Here is an 18,591-nt window from a genome sequence, read left to right on the forward strand (position 1 = left end):
TTAACGCAAATACAAGCCATTATGAATTTGTTGCCGGGCCCTTTTCTGGTTAAAATGCAAATATAGAAATTGCAATGCGTGTTTTTGCATGCAAATTGACGATCTCCATGAATTGCATATTATACTGATGAATATTAAAACTTTGTTTAAATTAGACATAAAATAAAAATTTACTTTTTGTTTTGGTAAGTCATCTTTACATAATATTATTATCATTTACTAGCTTGGCCGACGAACTTCGTTCCTTAGAATTAAATAATGTGTCTAAAAAAATTAACAGAAAATAAAACAAAAAAAAACACTTATATATTATGTATAAAAAAGTTAAATAAATTAAATACTTTGTGATAGAAATATTTTTTTGCGTTAAACAAATATACAATGATGACGGTTTTCTGATACGCGAATAATTGCCATGCGCGAAATATGGAAACACGAATTTAATTCTGCAAACTTCCAACGGTTGACTTTGTGATTTGTTTATTGTTATTGCAGAAGCCGAAAGCACGACAAACTGTAAACGTTTAAAATCAAATGGTGGGTTCACGCCGTTTCGGAGGAGTATGGCAACTAACTCTGTGACACTAATATGGCTAATAACCAATAGGGGTTGGTAATAGACTGGTGAAAGTTAAGGGGTTGTTTGTATTGTTTAATTTCACATCATAAAAAAATAAAAATAAAATTTTTTTTTCTAAAAAATAAAAAAAAATGTTTGAGGTGAACCACCCGTACACTTTAGTGGTATGAAAAATATGTTACGAACTATTCTTAAAACTACCAAACATATAATATGTAAAATTTTGTAAAAATTGGTCCAGCCATCTCGAAGGAGTATGGCAACTAACTTTGTGACAATAATATGGCTATTAAAAAACTGTGTTAGTAATAGATGGGTGAAAATTGTATTTATGGTTTAATGCCATATCATAAAAATTAAAAAAAGTTGTTTAAAAAAAAAAAAAAAAATGTTTGGGGTGAACTACCGTTATGCCTTATACCTCCTTTACATGCAGCTTACTTGCACGGCACCAGGAAATTGAGCAGGGAAGTTGGTAGCTTGAGTATGTAAATACGTGGCTCGCGCTGCCATTACTCATTCCACTGCCGTTGGCGTACGCTTCCTTCGTTGGCGGTTTTTTAACGGAAATCAAAGGACTTGCAGTGCAAGTGACAGTGTCTGTTTATTATTTGGTATTGTTTTTGTTAAATTGTTTTTAGAAATGTTAACATAATTTTGTAAACATAAAACGCACAGAGCTGTCGCCGCAGTCATTTCTAAGCGCTACATTGCTGATGGTACACCGATGCAGCACTATGGTAGCTGTATGTCAACAGTCATTTGCCTTAAATGCTGCCGTTTTCGGGCAGGACAGTGGGCAACGCGAGTACCAGTAGTAATGGATGCATGTAAAGGTGATATTACGGGTGTGAAAAATAGATATTAACCTATTTTCAGACCTACAGAATACAATAAAATGTATTTTTATATGTTGTATAAAATCGGTTCAGCAATTTGGAGAAGTATCATAACTACCTCTGTGGTACCTATATGAGTATTAAAAAAAGAGGTCAGTAATAGAGTGGTAAAAATTAAGTGCTGTATGTATTTTTAATGCCACATCATATAAACATAAGAATAAAAATTTTTGTTTAAAAATAAAAAATCGTTTGGGATGAACCATCCTTACTCCTTAGGGGTATAAAAAAAAGAGAACAACCTATTCTCAGACCTAAAAAATACACATGTAAAATTTTATAAAAATCAGTATAGCCATTTCGGAGAAGGAAGGTTTCGAATGGCAACAACATACAGAGCTCCCAAGCGATCACCCATCCAAGGACTAACCGCAATCGACACTGCTTGATATCGGTGGTCGTACGTCAACCAGTATATTTCAATGTGGTATGGCTGTTGCCCAGTCTACATTACTGGCATTTATTTTGTTAATCCTAGCTTCCTTTGTAAGTCATAGTATGGCGCCATTTATTAGTTATATTGCGATTTAAAATGACAGAAAAACTGTTTTTTGAAGTCTTTCAGTACAATTTTTTTTAAAATTATATGTTACACAAATCTTTTCCTAATAATAACAAACACATCAAAAAAGAATTATCTAATTTGGTGCAGTCATTCTAAAGTGATGCCCGTTCAAACATTTCGGCGGTTAATTTTTATTAATATATGAGGGTTATTTGAATTATTAAAATATTGCAAACATTAAGCGTATTAATGTTTAAATGTGGATTTAAATTTAATATTGTTTTATATTGGGTTAAACCACAATGATTGTAATGAGAATTACACTTTACATTTATTTTGTCATTTAAATTTCCAATTCAAAATAGTTTTCAAAAAAAAAAGAAATAATTAAGATTTAGATCTAAGCTTTAAACCAATGGTTGTATTTGTAGTATATTATAATAGAGAAAAGAAGAGGAAGTCATAACACATGTCAATGTCAATTGTATATAAATATTTCGACCGTTAGTTAAAAATATAAGTAATTTAAACCATGCCTAATCCTTTATATTCTTCCCTCACATCACACTAATTTGGCGACGAGGATGGGATTTGGTATGATAAATTATTATTCTAAATTTATTCCAAATTTGGCAGATAGGGTGAATCCATTATATAAACTTCTAGAAAAAAATAGCAAATATGTATGGACAGATAATTGTCAAAATTCATTTGATGCTATTAAGAAGGAGATAACTTCGAGTCATGTGTTAATGCATTTTGATCAAAATAAACCTATTAGACTAGTTTGTGAGAGTTCAGAATATGGGTTAGGTGCTGCATTATTGCATGTATTGCCAGATGGATCACAACGACCAGTCTGCTTTATATCAAGGGTCTTAAATAAGGCAGAGAGAAATTATGCTATGGTTCATAAAGAAGCCTTAGCAATTGTTTGGGCAGTACAGAAGCTTTATCATTACTTAGCAGGTAGAAAGTTTGAAATTTTGAGTGATCATAAGCCCCTGCAGGCACTTTTTGGTGAGTTTAAAAGTCTCCCGAAAATGGCCTCAGCAAGGTTACAGCGTTGGGCATTGTTTCTGTCAGGATTTGATTATGTTTTTAAATGTATTAAAGGAGCTGATAATGTGCAGGCAGATGCTTTGAGTCGACTTCCTCTAGAGAAAACAGTAAGCGAAAAAGAGGAAGATGTTGATTATCTACATTTTATAGAAGGGTTGACTCCCATTGATACCCTCAAGGTAAAGGTAGAAACCAGGACAGATCCGGTGTTAGGTCGTTTGTTTAACCATATTAGGTATGGATTCCCAGAGACAGTAGATGAAATAATGAAACCATTTTTAAATAGAAAAGAAGAACTATCTGTGGAGAAGGGGGTGATTATGTGGGGATTTCGAGTAGTAGTGCCAACAAAGTTAAGAAAACAATTGCTGTTAGAGTTGCACAGTACACATGAAGGAATTTCCAAGATGAAAGCAAATGCACGAGCTTATTTTTGGTGGCCAAGTTTAGATACAGACATTGAATCTTATGTAAATAATTGTAAAATTTGTTTAGGGTTTAGAGCAGAACCAAGTAAAGCTAAGTTAATATCATGTGAAAAGGGAACATGTATGTTTGAGAGGGTGCATGCTGATTTTCTGGGTCCCATAAGAAATAAAATGATTTTGATAATCATTGATACTTTTACCAAATGGCCAGAAGCATTTATTATGAATAATTTGACCGCTGGGGAGACTATTGAAAAATTTAGAGATTGTTTTGCTCGGTTTGGTTTACCTAAAGTAGTTGTTACAGATAATGGCCCTCAATTTTCATCAGGTGAATTTTCAAAATTTTTACATAATAATGGTATTAAACACTCTACATCACCACCATATCTTTCAGCAACAAATGGTTTTGCAGAGAATTTTGTTAAGACATTTAAAACCGCTGCTTTGAAAGGATTGAAGGATGATTACAACTGTAATAGTTCTTTACAAACTATAATCAGTAAGTTATTGTTTCATTATAGAAATTCAGTACACTGTACTACAGGTGTATCACCCTCCAGTCTTGTATTTAAACATAAAGTTAAAACCCGATTAGATTTGTTATGGACATGTAGTGAGAATCAGAGTTCTAAATTAATTGATAATAAATTAAATAGTAATGGACGAATTGAAACTTTTCAAGTGGGGTATAAAGTCCTTTGTAGAGATTATCGTTATCCTAATCGTAAAACATGGGCAAAAGCAATAATAGATGAACTTTTAGGTGACAGGATATATTTGTGTAAGTTAACACAGGAAGGTTTAATTTGGAAAAGACATTTGGACCAGATTTTGCGAGATAAAGGATCTAATTCTAACTACGATAGTCTTAATGAAACCATTGTAACTGATATAACTAATAATAATAATACAATTAGTAACAGTGTTGGACCCCTCTCAGCTCTAAGAGAAGGGGAAGTGTTAAAACAAAGTGATATTGAAGCAAGAAATTTTGAAGAGTCTGGTAATGAAGTAGCAAGTGAAGCAGTGGTTAGTGAGGTTAATGAGAAACCAGAGACCAAAGAAAGTGTGACAGCAGTTCCAAGTAGGCCAAAAAGAAATGTAAAACCACCTGTGCGTTTAAACTTATAGTGGGGAGGTATTGTAGTATATTATAATAGAGAAAAGAGGAGGAAGTCATAACACATGTCAATATCAATTGTATATAAATATTTCGACCGTTAGTTAAAAATATAAGTAATTTAAACCATGCCTAATCCTTTATATTCTTCCCTCACATCACACTAGTATTATGGTTGTATGATAGAAATATTCGAAAGATTATATGGGACCAAAAGCAACTATAAACATAATTTATTTGTCATTTAAAATCGCCCAGTCAAATATATAGTTCATCCCAAACCCTTCTTTCAGTGCGTCATAGTTGATCGAATTCTCTCTAACACATTAAGCTAGAAGTGACTGAAAAAAACGTGAGTCTGTGAGTATTATACATAGAACTTGGAAAATTATTTATCGTAAAGCTAATTCTAGTTACGGATGTATAATTGGTTGGAGTTTAGAATACGCTAAATAGATATCCAATCAATGATGCGCATAAATATAATTTTACGCAGGTCTCGATCTTGACAGTACGTTCACAACGTCAACTGATAAAATAATTGTCATTCCAGGTTAGTATTATCAGACATTTTACAGTGAAAATTTAGTTTTGTATTTATTGTCATAAAAATATTTTAAATATGCCGAGATATATCGAGAAAGAACAAAGACTAATATTAAAATTATTAAATTATTTTCAATTAGAAAAAGAGGGATAACGATCCTGCAACTGTCAAATTTAACTAAAATGACATGCAATATGTTCTTCTGTTGGGCTTACAGCATTATTTCTAAAGTTTAATTATAAAAAAAGATACTACTTACTACAGTGTATAGCCGTTCGAGTTTTATTTTCCCATGGATACTCCCTTTCCTTGCAAATCGGTTTAAGAATTGGCTTTTCGTTGCCATCTTCGATGTAGAAGTCATAATGATTTGCATTCGCTGTGTCATTGTCTATAAATATTAGATGCGGGTGCTCAATCTTATCTCCCTGTAACAAAAATGAATGTGTCAATATCGTTGTCATATACAAACGATTCAATGGAGTTAAAACATTTATTAAGTCTCTCTCAATATTTCGTCATTAAATCAGTTTTGGAGAATACAATATTTTTTATATTATGTTTGAAAAAGTTAGAATGTTTTTGTTTAAAGAATTTTTACCAAATTTTAAAGTTTTAAAGTACATCTAATGATTATAATGACAATGTAAGTAATTCTCGTTTGATTATAATTCTGCTGCAATTAAAAAATAAGCACGACCAGTCCCATCTCTCGTTTTTGATACTTCTGTATAGATAACTGTAACTTCCGTATAGCAGAGTTCTTAGATTAAGATAATACCAATTGCTTGTATTAGTATTGCAACTATATATGGGTAGTGTTACAACAGCTTATAGTCCAAGATCCCAGAGCGATCAGACATAACTTATTTTCACACAGATGAAACCTTAGAGTCTGAGTTGCGTCTCATGTGCTTTGAATACCTGAACTATATTAAAGTTATATTTAATCAGTCAGACAAATTAAAATGACCAAACATCCCTCAAACACAAAAATTAGTTAACCAGAAGTATGAGCGCGAGAGTGCTGTGCGCATGAGCCTCAGAGTAAAAAATTCAAATACATTAAGATTAAGAATACTTACTGTTTTCGATTCGATTAAATATTTTTGCATCTCTATTTAAAAATCAGACATGTAAAAGTAAGTAAAGTTCATTTAATTTTAGTGGAGCTTTAAAGCGTCTGACAAAAGTTCTGGTCCATGACAAGTGTCTGACACTTATTACAGTATTTTCAAAATAATATTCTACAAAATATGTATAAAAATCAGTTATGTAAATTTAAGTTAAATACCTCTTATTTTTAGTTACCTTTCTCACCTGGTACCTGCCCAGGTGTCACTCAGCAAGATTCATAAATACGCAGGTATTCAAAGCACACGAGACGCTACTCAGACTCTAAGGTTTCATCTGTGTGAAAATAAGTTATGTCTGATCGCTCTGCGATCTTACTCTAATATTAATAAAAAGGAGCAAAATAGCCTTGTACACCGTGCGATTTTTTTAAAAATTGGTACAGTATACTGTGTGTTCTGTATTTTTAAAATTTAATTTAAATTAAATTAAATTTAAATTTTATTATTTATTTATTTTTTTTAATTAATTCTGCGGCACTTTTAACTAGCATTTAATTTGTATAAAACCACATTGTAAAAAATGACATATATACAGCATGATACAGTTCTGACGGATACTCGTAGTCCTTTAAAAAATTTACCGATGCATATGGGATAAATATTTTTCCAATAACTGCATCAAAAATCATGTTTTAATTTGTATCTGTCTTCTTGCCAGACTGCACATAAACGCCAACAATTTCGAAATTTACATTTATACTATTCTTTAATTAAAATATCCACAAGGAAAATAATTCCTGTAGCTGGCTGTATACCACGTATAACAAAAGAGGTTAGTCTTTGTATGTGGGTATATTTTATATACCCACATACAAAAATATACCCACATACAAAGACTAACCTCTTTTATTCTTTAATTATTCCAACATTTTGCAAATATTAAGTAGATTAATTCCACATTATTTGTGCTATATTTGTGACCTATATCAAATAATATAATTCAATTCAATACCAATGTCATAATAAACATAGCAAAATATTAATTGGCAAAAATGATTATTTTGGTAAATATTAACAAATATTTTATTATAATTCAGTATTCTAATAAAATTATAAAATATTCCGCACTAATATGATATTAATAAAACGTTAGTAGAAATATATAGTTTTATTTTATTATTAAGTAAGTGAATTGTTTACATGTTGTATAATGGACTCCATTTGTTGAGTAAATTGTATCTTTTAATTATTTCGTGTCGTGCCTATTTGCTCTGCCGTGTCGTGGTGATTTGCTCTGCTGTGTCGTATATCTAACTATAGAGAAAAATAATACAACGTCAGGATAAAAACTTTGCTTTAAAAAAGGGGATTACTTATATGATATGATAAGATAAAATGCATTAGGTCGGTCAGATAGTAAGCGGAAAGGCGATAGACGCATTCACTTCACTGTCGAATAATTGAACGAACGATGGTTCAAACGATGACCAAAAAACAAAAATTCTAACGTAGTGGCGTAAAATTCTAAATGTATCTGTTACTTAGACTAAAATATTATGCTGGTGTGTCGGATAGACCTATGGATGAGCAGTACTATAAGAGATGTGGCTCGGTGTGACTCCGTAGATCTTTACCGAATGAGCATATACGCCTAATACACAGGTATGTTGCTTGATTGTTGCAATTTTCCTGATAAATTAATCGGCACAATATAGTAGGATCTGGTGACCCATATTAAAAGAGGAAGTTATTAAAAGGAAAATACCAGTATTAGTAAGTCGGTAACATATAGAGGATACATCATTTATGTTTTTTAAATAACAAACATATAAAATCAGAATTTGGTGTTTATTAAAATAACCTAAATGCACAAACAAATACTTACCATGTCGGGATGGTATTATGAGGTTTTTTCCTGGTTTTTCCCTCATAATTTACTTTGGAATCACTATCAGGAGATTTTCAGTGTCATCATGGCATGTGTTTGTCTTTTTAAAGACGAATTACATGCTATGATTTTCTGACGGTTATTCTCAAGTTTAAGTTGATTTTCTGTAACCGAATGGACTATGAACTAAGTAAAGTCGTCCCATGAACGCAACTCAACAATATTGGCAATATCATTGTAAACTCGTCTACTTTAAAATGTATAATGTATGTCTGAATTATCAATATAAATGTGTCAGATACAATTAAATTATTAGAGGAATTTTTCACCAAGTAACAAAAAAACAAAATTTGTTTAATTTACTAATGTCTGTATTTTGAGAACGATTTCCGAAGTGGAAATTGAAACGTCAATAAACTTACTTTAACCTTTAATTGTGGCTTATTCCCATTTAAATAGTAATAACTTTAACATACCACAAGTTCTTTAAATATAAGCAGAAGAGTTTCGTCTTATTGTAGATGGTTTATACTGATCCATATGCCAACGCTGGTTGTATAAGTGTTTTGTATATTGTTATTTCTGTTTTCTGGCTAAAGTTTCTACTGTTTATGTATCAACTCAATCCAAAATAGCATTTTTTTATTAGAATTAATCTTTGTTTGATTTTTTTCGTAATGAAGTTCTCATTGGTCATCAAAGAGGTTAAGTATGTGAATTTGTTCACCACTTAAAAGCTATGGTTATTAAGAGTAAATTACTGACTGATTTTCTGGCCTTTTATTGGCTTCCCGTTCTACCATTTTAGTTTTTTTCTTATTTATTTGTGGGCCTATATTTTTTGAGGCATTTAGGAAGATAGTGTACATAACATTTAATTATAATATCAATCCATATAATCGCTGAACCACATTCGCGACTGGAGCAAGTTGAACACACAGATGCTTTTAAGAAAAGCAGACGATAGAGATGAGTTTGCAATAACCTAACCTTTATTAGGTAAGTCGACACTAGAAAAAGAACAAGAAGAAAAACCGAATGGTACCAGAGCCTTAATTTACTGCTGTTTGTTTTATGGCCGTGTTTTTAAAAGGTTTTTAAATCCTCTTATATCGTTTTTTTTCTCACATTTTGTAAAAAAAAGTAATCAAAGCTTAACCACAGGCGTATAAAATATATATAATCAACTTGATACATCTCTTTAAAAAGGGAAACAAATTGGACCCGAAAAATTACAGAAGAATTAATTTATTAAACACAACAGTAAAATTAACAACCATAGTGATAATAACAAATAAACTAAATGAAATTATAACACTAGCACAAGAACAATAAGGTTTTAGATCGGGAAGATCATGCACCGACGCTATATTTATAATGAGCCAAGTTCAAGAAAAATAATTAGAATACAACAAACTGGCATATCTATGTTTCCGGGACATTAAGAAGGCATTTGACCCAAATTAAAGGACGTTGTCCTTTTATTGTATGCAAGAGAGATACCGTTAGGAATAAACACAACGTACAAAAATATTTACCAAAATAACACAATAAAAGTAAAAGTAGAAGAAGAGCTAACTGACCCTATTAAAGCTGACAATGGGATAAGACAGGGAGATTCCCTGAGTCCTCTATTGTTTAGCCTGATTATGGATGAAATAATAAAAAAAGTAAGTACCAATAAAGGATAACAAATGGGAGAAAACCAACTTAAAATAATCTGCTATGCAGATGACGCAATACTACTGTCTCAAAGTGTAGATGATTTACAACGTAAAAAAAAACAAAATGCATGGTTATAACAGAAAATTTAGTAAGATGTAAATTGGGACTGTAAGGTTAGATAATAGGACAAGTGACGAAGTTTAAATATTTAGGCATCAAATTATCTAGCTACGGAAGCTCGAAACAGAAGTAGAAGATCAAGTGAATAGAGCAAACAGAGCCGCAGGTTGCCTAAATGAAACAATATGAAGAAATAAAAATATCAGTAAAGAAATGAAAGTCAGAATGTATAAAACAGTCATTAGACCAATAGTAACATACGCGGCAGAAATATGACCTGACACGGAGAGGACAAAAATAATGTTAGAAACAGCAAAAATAAAAAACTTGAAAAGAAAAAGACAGTTAAGAAGTTGGTTTCGAAAATTAGTTTACAAATTTTGATAAAAAACTTGATTTTAAAATTGATTGTAAAACACCACGGAACAGAGCTAGAGGTACAGATATACGACGAAGATGCAAGGCGGAGAACATCAAGGACTGGGTAAGAAATAGAAGAAAAGAATAGAATGATCATATAAGCCAAATGACAACAAATAGAGTAGTAAAGACGGCAAGAGACGGTTCTTCAATAAAAAGACGATTAGTAGGAAAACCACGAAAACGATGGAAAGACAACTTACTGGAGGCAAATTGAAAATAGACAGATTCATGTCCATATAAAAAAAGAAGAACTTATTACCGAGAAGATATATAAATATATAAATTAAGTATAATATTAAGAATATACTATGACATTTTTACCGGGGAGGTCCTTTCGGGCAGATTCTGGCGCCAATTGTATCTTTAACCCTGTTTCAGGTGAAATTTCGTTGCCGGTGCTGAGAATTAAACTGAATATGCCAGTACCTTAGACGTTGATGTACGGTCACCACAATATATAAAGTATAACGAATATATATATATATATATATATATATATATATATATATATATATATATATATATATATATATACATAGAATAGCCAAACCTAGAGCAAAGAAAGCAAATGATTTCAATCAGATTAGATCTATCCGCGACGAAAATAATAAAATACGCAATGCAGTTGAACTAACGGAGAGAATAACAATTTTGCTTACCAAAATAATAAACCAGGAATTTGTTAAAAACAAATTTAAAATAAAGAAAAGTAAAGCAATGGACTTAGATAATATGTCTGGGAAAGTGTGCACAGCTTTAGAAAACTTATTTCTAAATAAGTTTGTTTGAAAAATGAAAGTCGAAAAATTAAGACTTAAGACAAGAATTGGACATCTTTCTACTGGTTTAAAAAAATAAAATAATATAAAGCAAAATGAAAACAATTATTTATAAATGGAATGCTTGCATATTCAGGAGATGAGAAGACCAGAGAAGATGCTCTTTTAACTGATGTTAGCATTAAGAAATAAATTTTTGGTGTAGAATTTTGTATGGGACTTACAGATACAGATTAATTAAGGTTTAGCAATTGTACAAAATGCACAAGCTAAGAAGATAAAAACTTAAAATAATCATGAGATCACAAACATTGGTCCCAAAAAGACAACAAAAACTAAAAAGAACTCAAATGACATTCCCAAAATAAGGTATTTATATTTTTCAATAGTTTTTAGTATTTCTCGATAATATAATTTAATAGGGACAAAATGACTGATTTCTGTATAAATTGCATCTGCAATTCCAAAACAAGTAATTTAATAAAATCAATTGTTGTTGAAATTTACTCCCGCATTTGTTTCAAACTGTTCACCTAACTTTTAAGCAAAACCTATTTGGTGATAATGTAATCTACTTTAAAGATTTAATGTAGGAGAAAGTTACTTTTGTTTTGCTTCGAACTTTATTTCAACTTTAATATATTACAGCAGAAATGTTTCTGCCAGAATTAATTTCTGAGAAAATTAACTACATAGGTAAAACAGGAAATTTAATATGAGCCTAAAACAAAAGACAAAATAAGATGTTTTAATTGTATTTAAATCTAGTATATTAAAATTTGTTATTATAACTTTTAGCATGGACCTGTTTGTAAATACACGTTTGCAATTTACGGTTGATTTAAGTAAAATTATCGCTAAATTAAAATTTTTTAATAGTTGAGTTTTAATAGTTTGGTGATATAAAACAACGAGAAAATAACTGTCAGTAAAATTTTTATTTTTTGCACCTATACGACTTTCTTAATCTGATTTTTAGGTTACAATCAAATCCACTCATTTGAATATATCACCAATTCCAAAAAACTCGTTCGGTGATTAGTGGACTCCGACAAAAAAGCAGGGTCGGCCATGTTTCAGAATCTAATCATAGAGATTAAATTAACTTAACAAATTTTACTATTACAAATACATGTAATGTCACAACCAACGTAAAAATCAATCTTCTTCCATCAACATTCACGTAGATCTAGAGAATACTTTTTTTTTTGTATAAAACCGGTACGGTGTTTGTATACTGCTATCTGGTCACAAATGGGCAATTATCAATTATTTTCTGACCTAACTTAATAAATAGCAAATACTTAAATCTAAGGAATTAATCTTATTTTATCTATCAACTAATGGACTACAACTAACATGCAATAACATCACAGCACTATATTCTGCTTTTCACACTAAACTGTTACGCATTTACATTAACTGAAATGGTTTTGTCCTTATGAGTATTCTCTTTAGTTCAGTGTTGTAAAGAAGCTGGATTGCCTCGACATTCACATGACTATGCAGCCTCTGCTCGTGACTTTCTGCTGTTCTCTTGATTACTTCGGTCACAGTTTCCATACCCAGGTCCTAGTAGAGGTTGCTGTTAGGGATATACCAAGGAGCATCAATATTGTTTCTCAGTACTTTGTTTTGAAATCTTTGAATAATATATAGATTACTAGCTTTGGAGCAGCCCCAAAGTTGGCACCCATATACCCATACGGTCCTCAGTACTTGCTTGTAAATGAATAAATTATTAAGAATGGATAATGTTGATTTTTTTTAATCAGCCAATACAATTTCTTATATCTAAAATTAAGCTACCCTCTTTTCTTTTTCACATGGACTTTCCAGCGCAACCTCGCGTCTAGGGTGATGCTAAGTATTTTGCTGATGTTGCATAAGGAACTTGTGTATCATTTATTCTAATTGTAAAATTTTTAATTTTTTTATTTGTAAAGTTAATGTTTACAGATTTAGTCTTATTTAATTTTATTTTCTGGTCTAGGTGTGTATTGTATTTACTGATAGTTGCAAACTATCAGTCGCTTCTTCACTGGTGTCTCCTATCGCTAGTATGGCGGTTATATCCGCGAAGGTGGCAATAGTATTTTGTTCTAGCTCTGGAATGTCACACGTATACAATAGGCACAGGACCGGACTTATTACACTCCCTTGTCGCACGCCAGTTTTAATCTTCTTTAAATCGGTGTACACTGTTTCTTGTTTTACTCTGAAATATCTATTTGCAATGTATGATTCTAAGATTTCTGAATACTCTTTAGGCATGAACGCTCTTATTTTATAGGTTTTAAACCTCTATGTTGGAGTTCGCATCGAGACAGCAAAGTGAATAGACGTATTTAATACGAGTTCCAAAGCTATCGAGTTTAAAAAAGTAAAACACATTAAGTATTTAGTTAATTAGTTTTCATTAAACAAAAACAGTGTTATAATCAAATCCATCTAAAATCAACGGTTGAATCTGCAAAAACCAGTAAGTAAACAAAGTTTGTTTACATATATTTAAGCATTTATTGTCAATCGAAAAACACCCATCATTTTTCGAAATTTTGTTGAAATATCAAAACAAGTTCTTCAGGTGAACAGGACCGTACTCAGCCACAATTTAAATTATTAATGTGGCGTTTAAATAATGGATAACAAAAATCCAGGGGACCATGTCCCTAACCCTCCTCTGAACCTTCCCATATCTAGTACTTCAACTCAATACAATTCCCAATCATACGCATCAATTACAACAAAAAATCAAACATCATCCAAATTTCCCGATAAACAGCAAGCCATCTTATTTACTTCCATTGACGACGTAAAAATTGAAGATTATCTAATAGCCTTGGGCAGTACTGTAAATCCTAAAGATATTATTTTCGCCTCACGGATTTCTCAAAATAGAATATGCATTTACTTATCCTCAAAAGAACTAGTAGATAACTTCTTAAAAAATTATGGTTCAATTAAAGTCAACAATCAAATTCTCACTGCCCGCAAATTAATCACTCCAAGTCAAAGAATTGTTTTATCCAATGTATGCCCCAGCATACCACATTCTATTTCAGAAGCAGAGCTAATAAAGCTAGGTCTAAATCTATTATCGCCTATCAACTTTCTTAAAATAAACGCGTCTCGCCCAGAATTTAGTCATATTCTCAGCTTTCGCCGACAAACGTATATTACTCCTTTAGAAAACAATGCAATATTGCCAGCTTCTTTCATAATAAATTTCGACAATACATCATACAGAATTTTCTTAGCAACCGACAACCTTGAATGTTTTTCTTGTAAACAAGCAGGTCACTTAGCTGTAGTATGCCCACTTCTACAACATAACGAGCAAACTTCATTAGAGAATTTCGCCCAATGCACAGAAGCCGTTAACACTTTAGCGTCTAATGATGAATCTTGTCAAAACATAAGCGCATCTTCAGTTAATCAAAATGTCAATGTAAGTACCAAAGAACGAAATAAACAGAATACGGAACCAATGAAAACATCTGAAACGGTAGCCCAAGAAACTTCAACGATTTTCATTAAACGACAAATGTCAGAGTCTACACCACCGCTTGAAGACCTCCACAAACAACCTACATTTCAAAAACCCAAACCCAAGAAAATTAAACCGGAAAAATTCATTCACGATGAAATGCAACCATTACAACAAATGTTTGAAGACGATAAAAACAATTTTACACTGAACTATAACCAAACTTTAAATTTCTTTGAATCAGCCCCACACAACGCAGACATATTGGATCTTCTTAAAACCTATACAGACAATGTACCAGGTTTCCTTAAGGATCTGGACACTATGTAAACTCAAAGCTAAAAAAAGCTGAAAACAAAAATCACAAACATTAAAAGAAAATTACAGCATCAACTCTCCAGAACATCTGCATCAATGGACAGCGAACTCTCATCCTCTCAAGAAAACTTAAGTACTTAACATTCAGATGTATCATACAATGGAATCTCAACGGGTACAACACCCGTTGCGAAATGTTACAAAACTTAATTGCTCAACAAACACCATCAGTTATTTGCCTTCAAGAAACTCATTTTAAAGATTCTTACCATGCAAGGTTAAAGGGTTTTAAATGCTTTTATAAAAACAGGACCAATAGAGATAAAGCAAGTGGTGGAGTAGCAATCTATATCAACCAAATGTACGAAGCAGAACTAATACCTTTAAATACACCCTTATAAGCTGTTGCAATCACAATTAATAGTGATATAAAGACCTCAATATGCAACATTTATATTCCACCGAGTGAAAATTTTTCAACTGCCGTAATTGAGGAACTACTTCAACAGATCCCATCTCCCCGTATACTCTTAGGAGATTTTAATAGTCATAGTCCCTACTGGGGATCCAAATTTCGATCATTAAAAGGAAAAGTACTAGAACAATTACTTGACAGTAACAATATAAACATCTTGAATACAGGGGAACCCACAAGATTTAATATACAAACAGGAGAATCCTCAGTTATCGACCTAAGCATGTGCGATCCGGTCCTACAAACATCTTTAAATTGGGAAGTCCATCCCTACTTATACGGGAGTGATCACTTTCCTATTCTTATAACCCGTCCTTTTAGAACCGCCTTAACTACTCCTCTCTCAAAATGGAAATTAGACCAGGCAAATTGGACACTTTTCTCAGACCAAATAGACCAAAAACTCCCATATCTCCCTGACCCTAGTACCTCAAATATATCTTCAACTTATCTAAAATTCTCAGTTAGAGTTAATATTAGAAGCAGGCCACAAAGCAGTCGGAAAAACCAAAACTCTAAAAACTCACACGCCAGTACCGTGGTGGAATACTAAATGTGACGAAGCCATCAAAAAATACAAGCGAGCTTTTAACAAATTCAGACGATGTCCTACTACACAAAATCAAATAGAATATAAAAAACTGAGAGCTGAATCTCGATATCAAATTAAGCAAACTAAAAAACAAAACTGGAAATCTTTCATGGCATCCATCAACAACTCTACTCCCCTGTCTGCATTATGGAGGAAAATTCATCAACTATCTGGAAAACAGCAAAACGCCCAAATTAGTTTCTTAAAACATAATGATCAATTCATTACCTCAACACAAGAAATCACAGAAATTTTTGCAGACCTTTACGAACAAAATTCCAGCACTAACAACTACCCTCCAAATTTTCTTCAATTTAAATTTAGAAATGAAAAAAAGGAGATAATGATCACGGAGAACACGGAAGACTACATGAACTCGCCAATTTTACTTGAAGAAATGGACGATGCATTGTTTGGCATAAAAAACTCTTCTCCGGGTCCAGATGATATACCAATAATTTTTCTCCAAAAACTAAGCACAAATGCTAGAATATACCTCCTTAATGTTTTGAACCAAATGTGGATTCAGCTCTACTTTCCAAAGTCTTGGTCAGAATCATATATTATCCCAATCCCTAAACCCCAAAAACCGAAAACAGATCCCCAGTCCTATAGACCAATATCCCTAACCTCGTCAACCTGTAAGCTATTTGAAAAGATTATAAACCGTCGTCTTACATGGTTTCTGGAAGATAAAAAATTGCTTATCCCGGAGCAAAACGGCTTTCGTCAAAATAGATCAACGACGGATAACCTAGTTGATCTTGAATCCGAAGTTCACGAAGCACTCATTAACAAACAACACTGTCTAGCTATTTTCTGCGATATAACAAAAGCCTACGATTGCACATGGAGATATGGTATAGTAGAAAAGCTTCACTCCTGGGGTATTAATGGACAATTCCTAAAATTTATTCAAAATTTTCTTCAACTTAGAACATTTAAAGTACGATCAAATGGAACACTATCATCAAGTCGAATCCAGGAAAATGGAGTCCTCCAGGGATCGGTATTAAGTGTAACTTTATTTCTTGTTGCAATTAACGATATCTTGGAACAATGTCAACATCCAGTAAAAGCAAGACTATACGCAGACGATCTGGTTATCCTACTAAGAGGAACAAATTTAGAATCCACCCAAAGAATCCTACAAAGCGCATTAAATAATCTCCAGAAATGGTCTGACAAAACAGGACTCAGTTTCTCTAACGAAAAAACAAAATGCATGCTCTTCTCAAAAAAGCGAAAAGAGGATAATCCAATTTTAACATTAAATGGTAAAAATCTGGTCTTTGTAAAAGAAATAAAGTTCCTCGGTCTTACATTTGGCAAAACATTGAATTGGAAAAGTCACATTAAAAATCTAAAAGGTACTTGCCAGCAAAGCATTAATATTTTAAAGACACTGTCGAACATCAACTGGGGCAGCGATACGGCAACTCTTCTACGAATCTTTTCATCATTAGTTCGATCAAAAATTGACTACGGCTCAGTGATATATAACTTAGCCAAAAAATCTGTTCTTAAAGAACTAGATGTAATCCAAAATACGGGACTGCGAGTCGCTTTGGGTGCCTTTCGAACAAGCCCCATACTAAGTATATGTAGTGAATCAGGGCAAACCCCTTTAGAATTTAGAAGAGATTTTTTAAGTTTGTCGTTTGCTTGTAAAGTTCTATCCTCTCTAGATAACCCAGTCTACCATAACGTTCACAGCAATCGTTTCAGCCACTACTTCTCATCTCATCCTCAATGTAATCCGCCTTTCTATGAACGAATTAACCGATTACTTCATAAATATAGCATACAATTCCCGTCAATATACCATCCTTCCGAAAACCCTCCTCCCCCATGGACTGTAAATAAACCACCAGTAATTACTGATCTATCAAAATTTAATAAACATGAATCCCCACCAGCCATATTAATAAACAACTTCAAAGATATTATGGATAGATTTAGCGACTTCCGACAGATCTACACAGATGCATCAAAAACAACGGACGGAGTCGGCGCAGCCATTTTCTGTAATATTCATAATGCTAAATTTAAGTTGAATAACAACTGGACTATCTCGAACGCAGAACTATACGCAATCCTTGAAGCTCTAAAGTTCATTAACACAACGGACTAGAGAAATTATACAATCATTATTGACTCAATGAATGCTCTTTGTGACATCAAAAACATATACTCCAGCAATCCTATTCATAAAGACATTTACAAAGAACTTCAAAATGCTGCAAAGGAAAACAAACATGTGGTATTAATCTGGGTTCCATCTCATATTGGAATACATGGTAACGAGGTTGTGGACCGTCTAGCTCACGAAGCAGCGACAAGTGATGGTCAAGTGCAATTAAATAAAATAGTGCCAAGTGATCTTAAATTGTGCTTAAAAAACATAGTTAGTTGTGCGTGGCAAAACAAATGGTCGCAGTGTTCCGAAAAACTAAGGCAAATTAAAGACAATGTTTTACAAAAACAAGCCTTTGTGTTACCGAGGAAAAAACAAGTCATCTTTTCTCGACTTCGAATTGGTCACACCCGTCATACACATCTTTACCGAATTACAAGAGACAATCCTCCATACTGCAACCAATGTCAAACCAACAATACAG

General features: G+C 32.5%; 1 protein-coding gene across 1 annotated transcript in view; it reads right to left on the reverse strand.

Annotated features, from left to right (window-relative positions):
* Ret (protein kinase receptor Ret oncogene) overlaps positions 1–18,591 on the reverse strand; it is a 195,896-nt gene that overhangs the window by 37,688 nt on the left and 139,617 nt on the right. Inside the window, exon 5 of the mRNA XM_072532195.1 lies at positions 5,404–5,572. Coding sequence (XP_072388296.1) covers positions 5,404–5,572 — 169 coding nt within the window. The remainder of the gene's footprint in view (positions 1–5,403; positions 5,573–18,591) is intronic.

This window comes from Diabrotica undecimpunctata, chromosome 5 (assembly GCF_040954645.1).
Source record: "Diabrotica undecimpunctata isolate CICGRU chromosome 5, icDiaUnde3, whole genome shotgun sequence".
In the NCBI taxonomy this organism is placed as follows: Eukaryota; Metazoa; Arthropoda; class Insecta; order Coleoptera; family Chrysomelidae; genus Diabrotica; species Diabrotica undecimpunctata.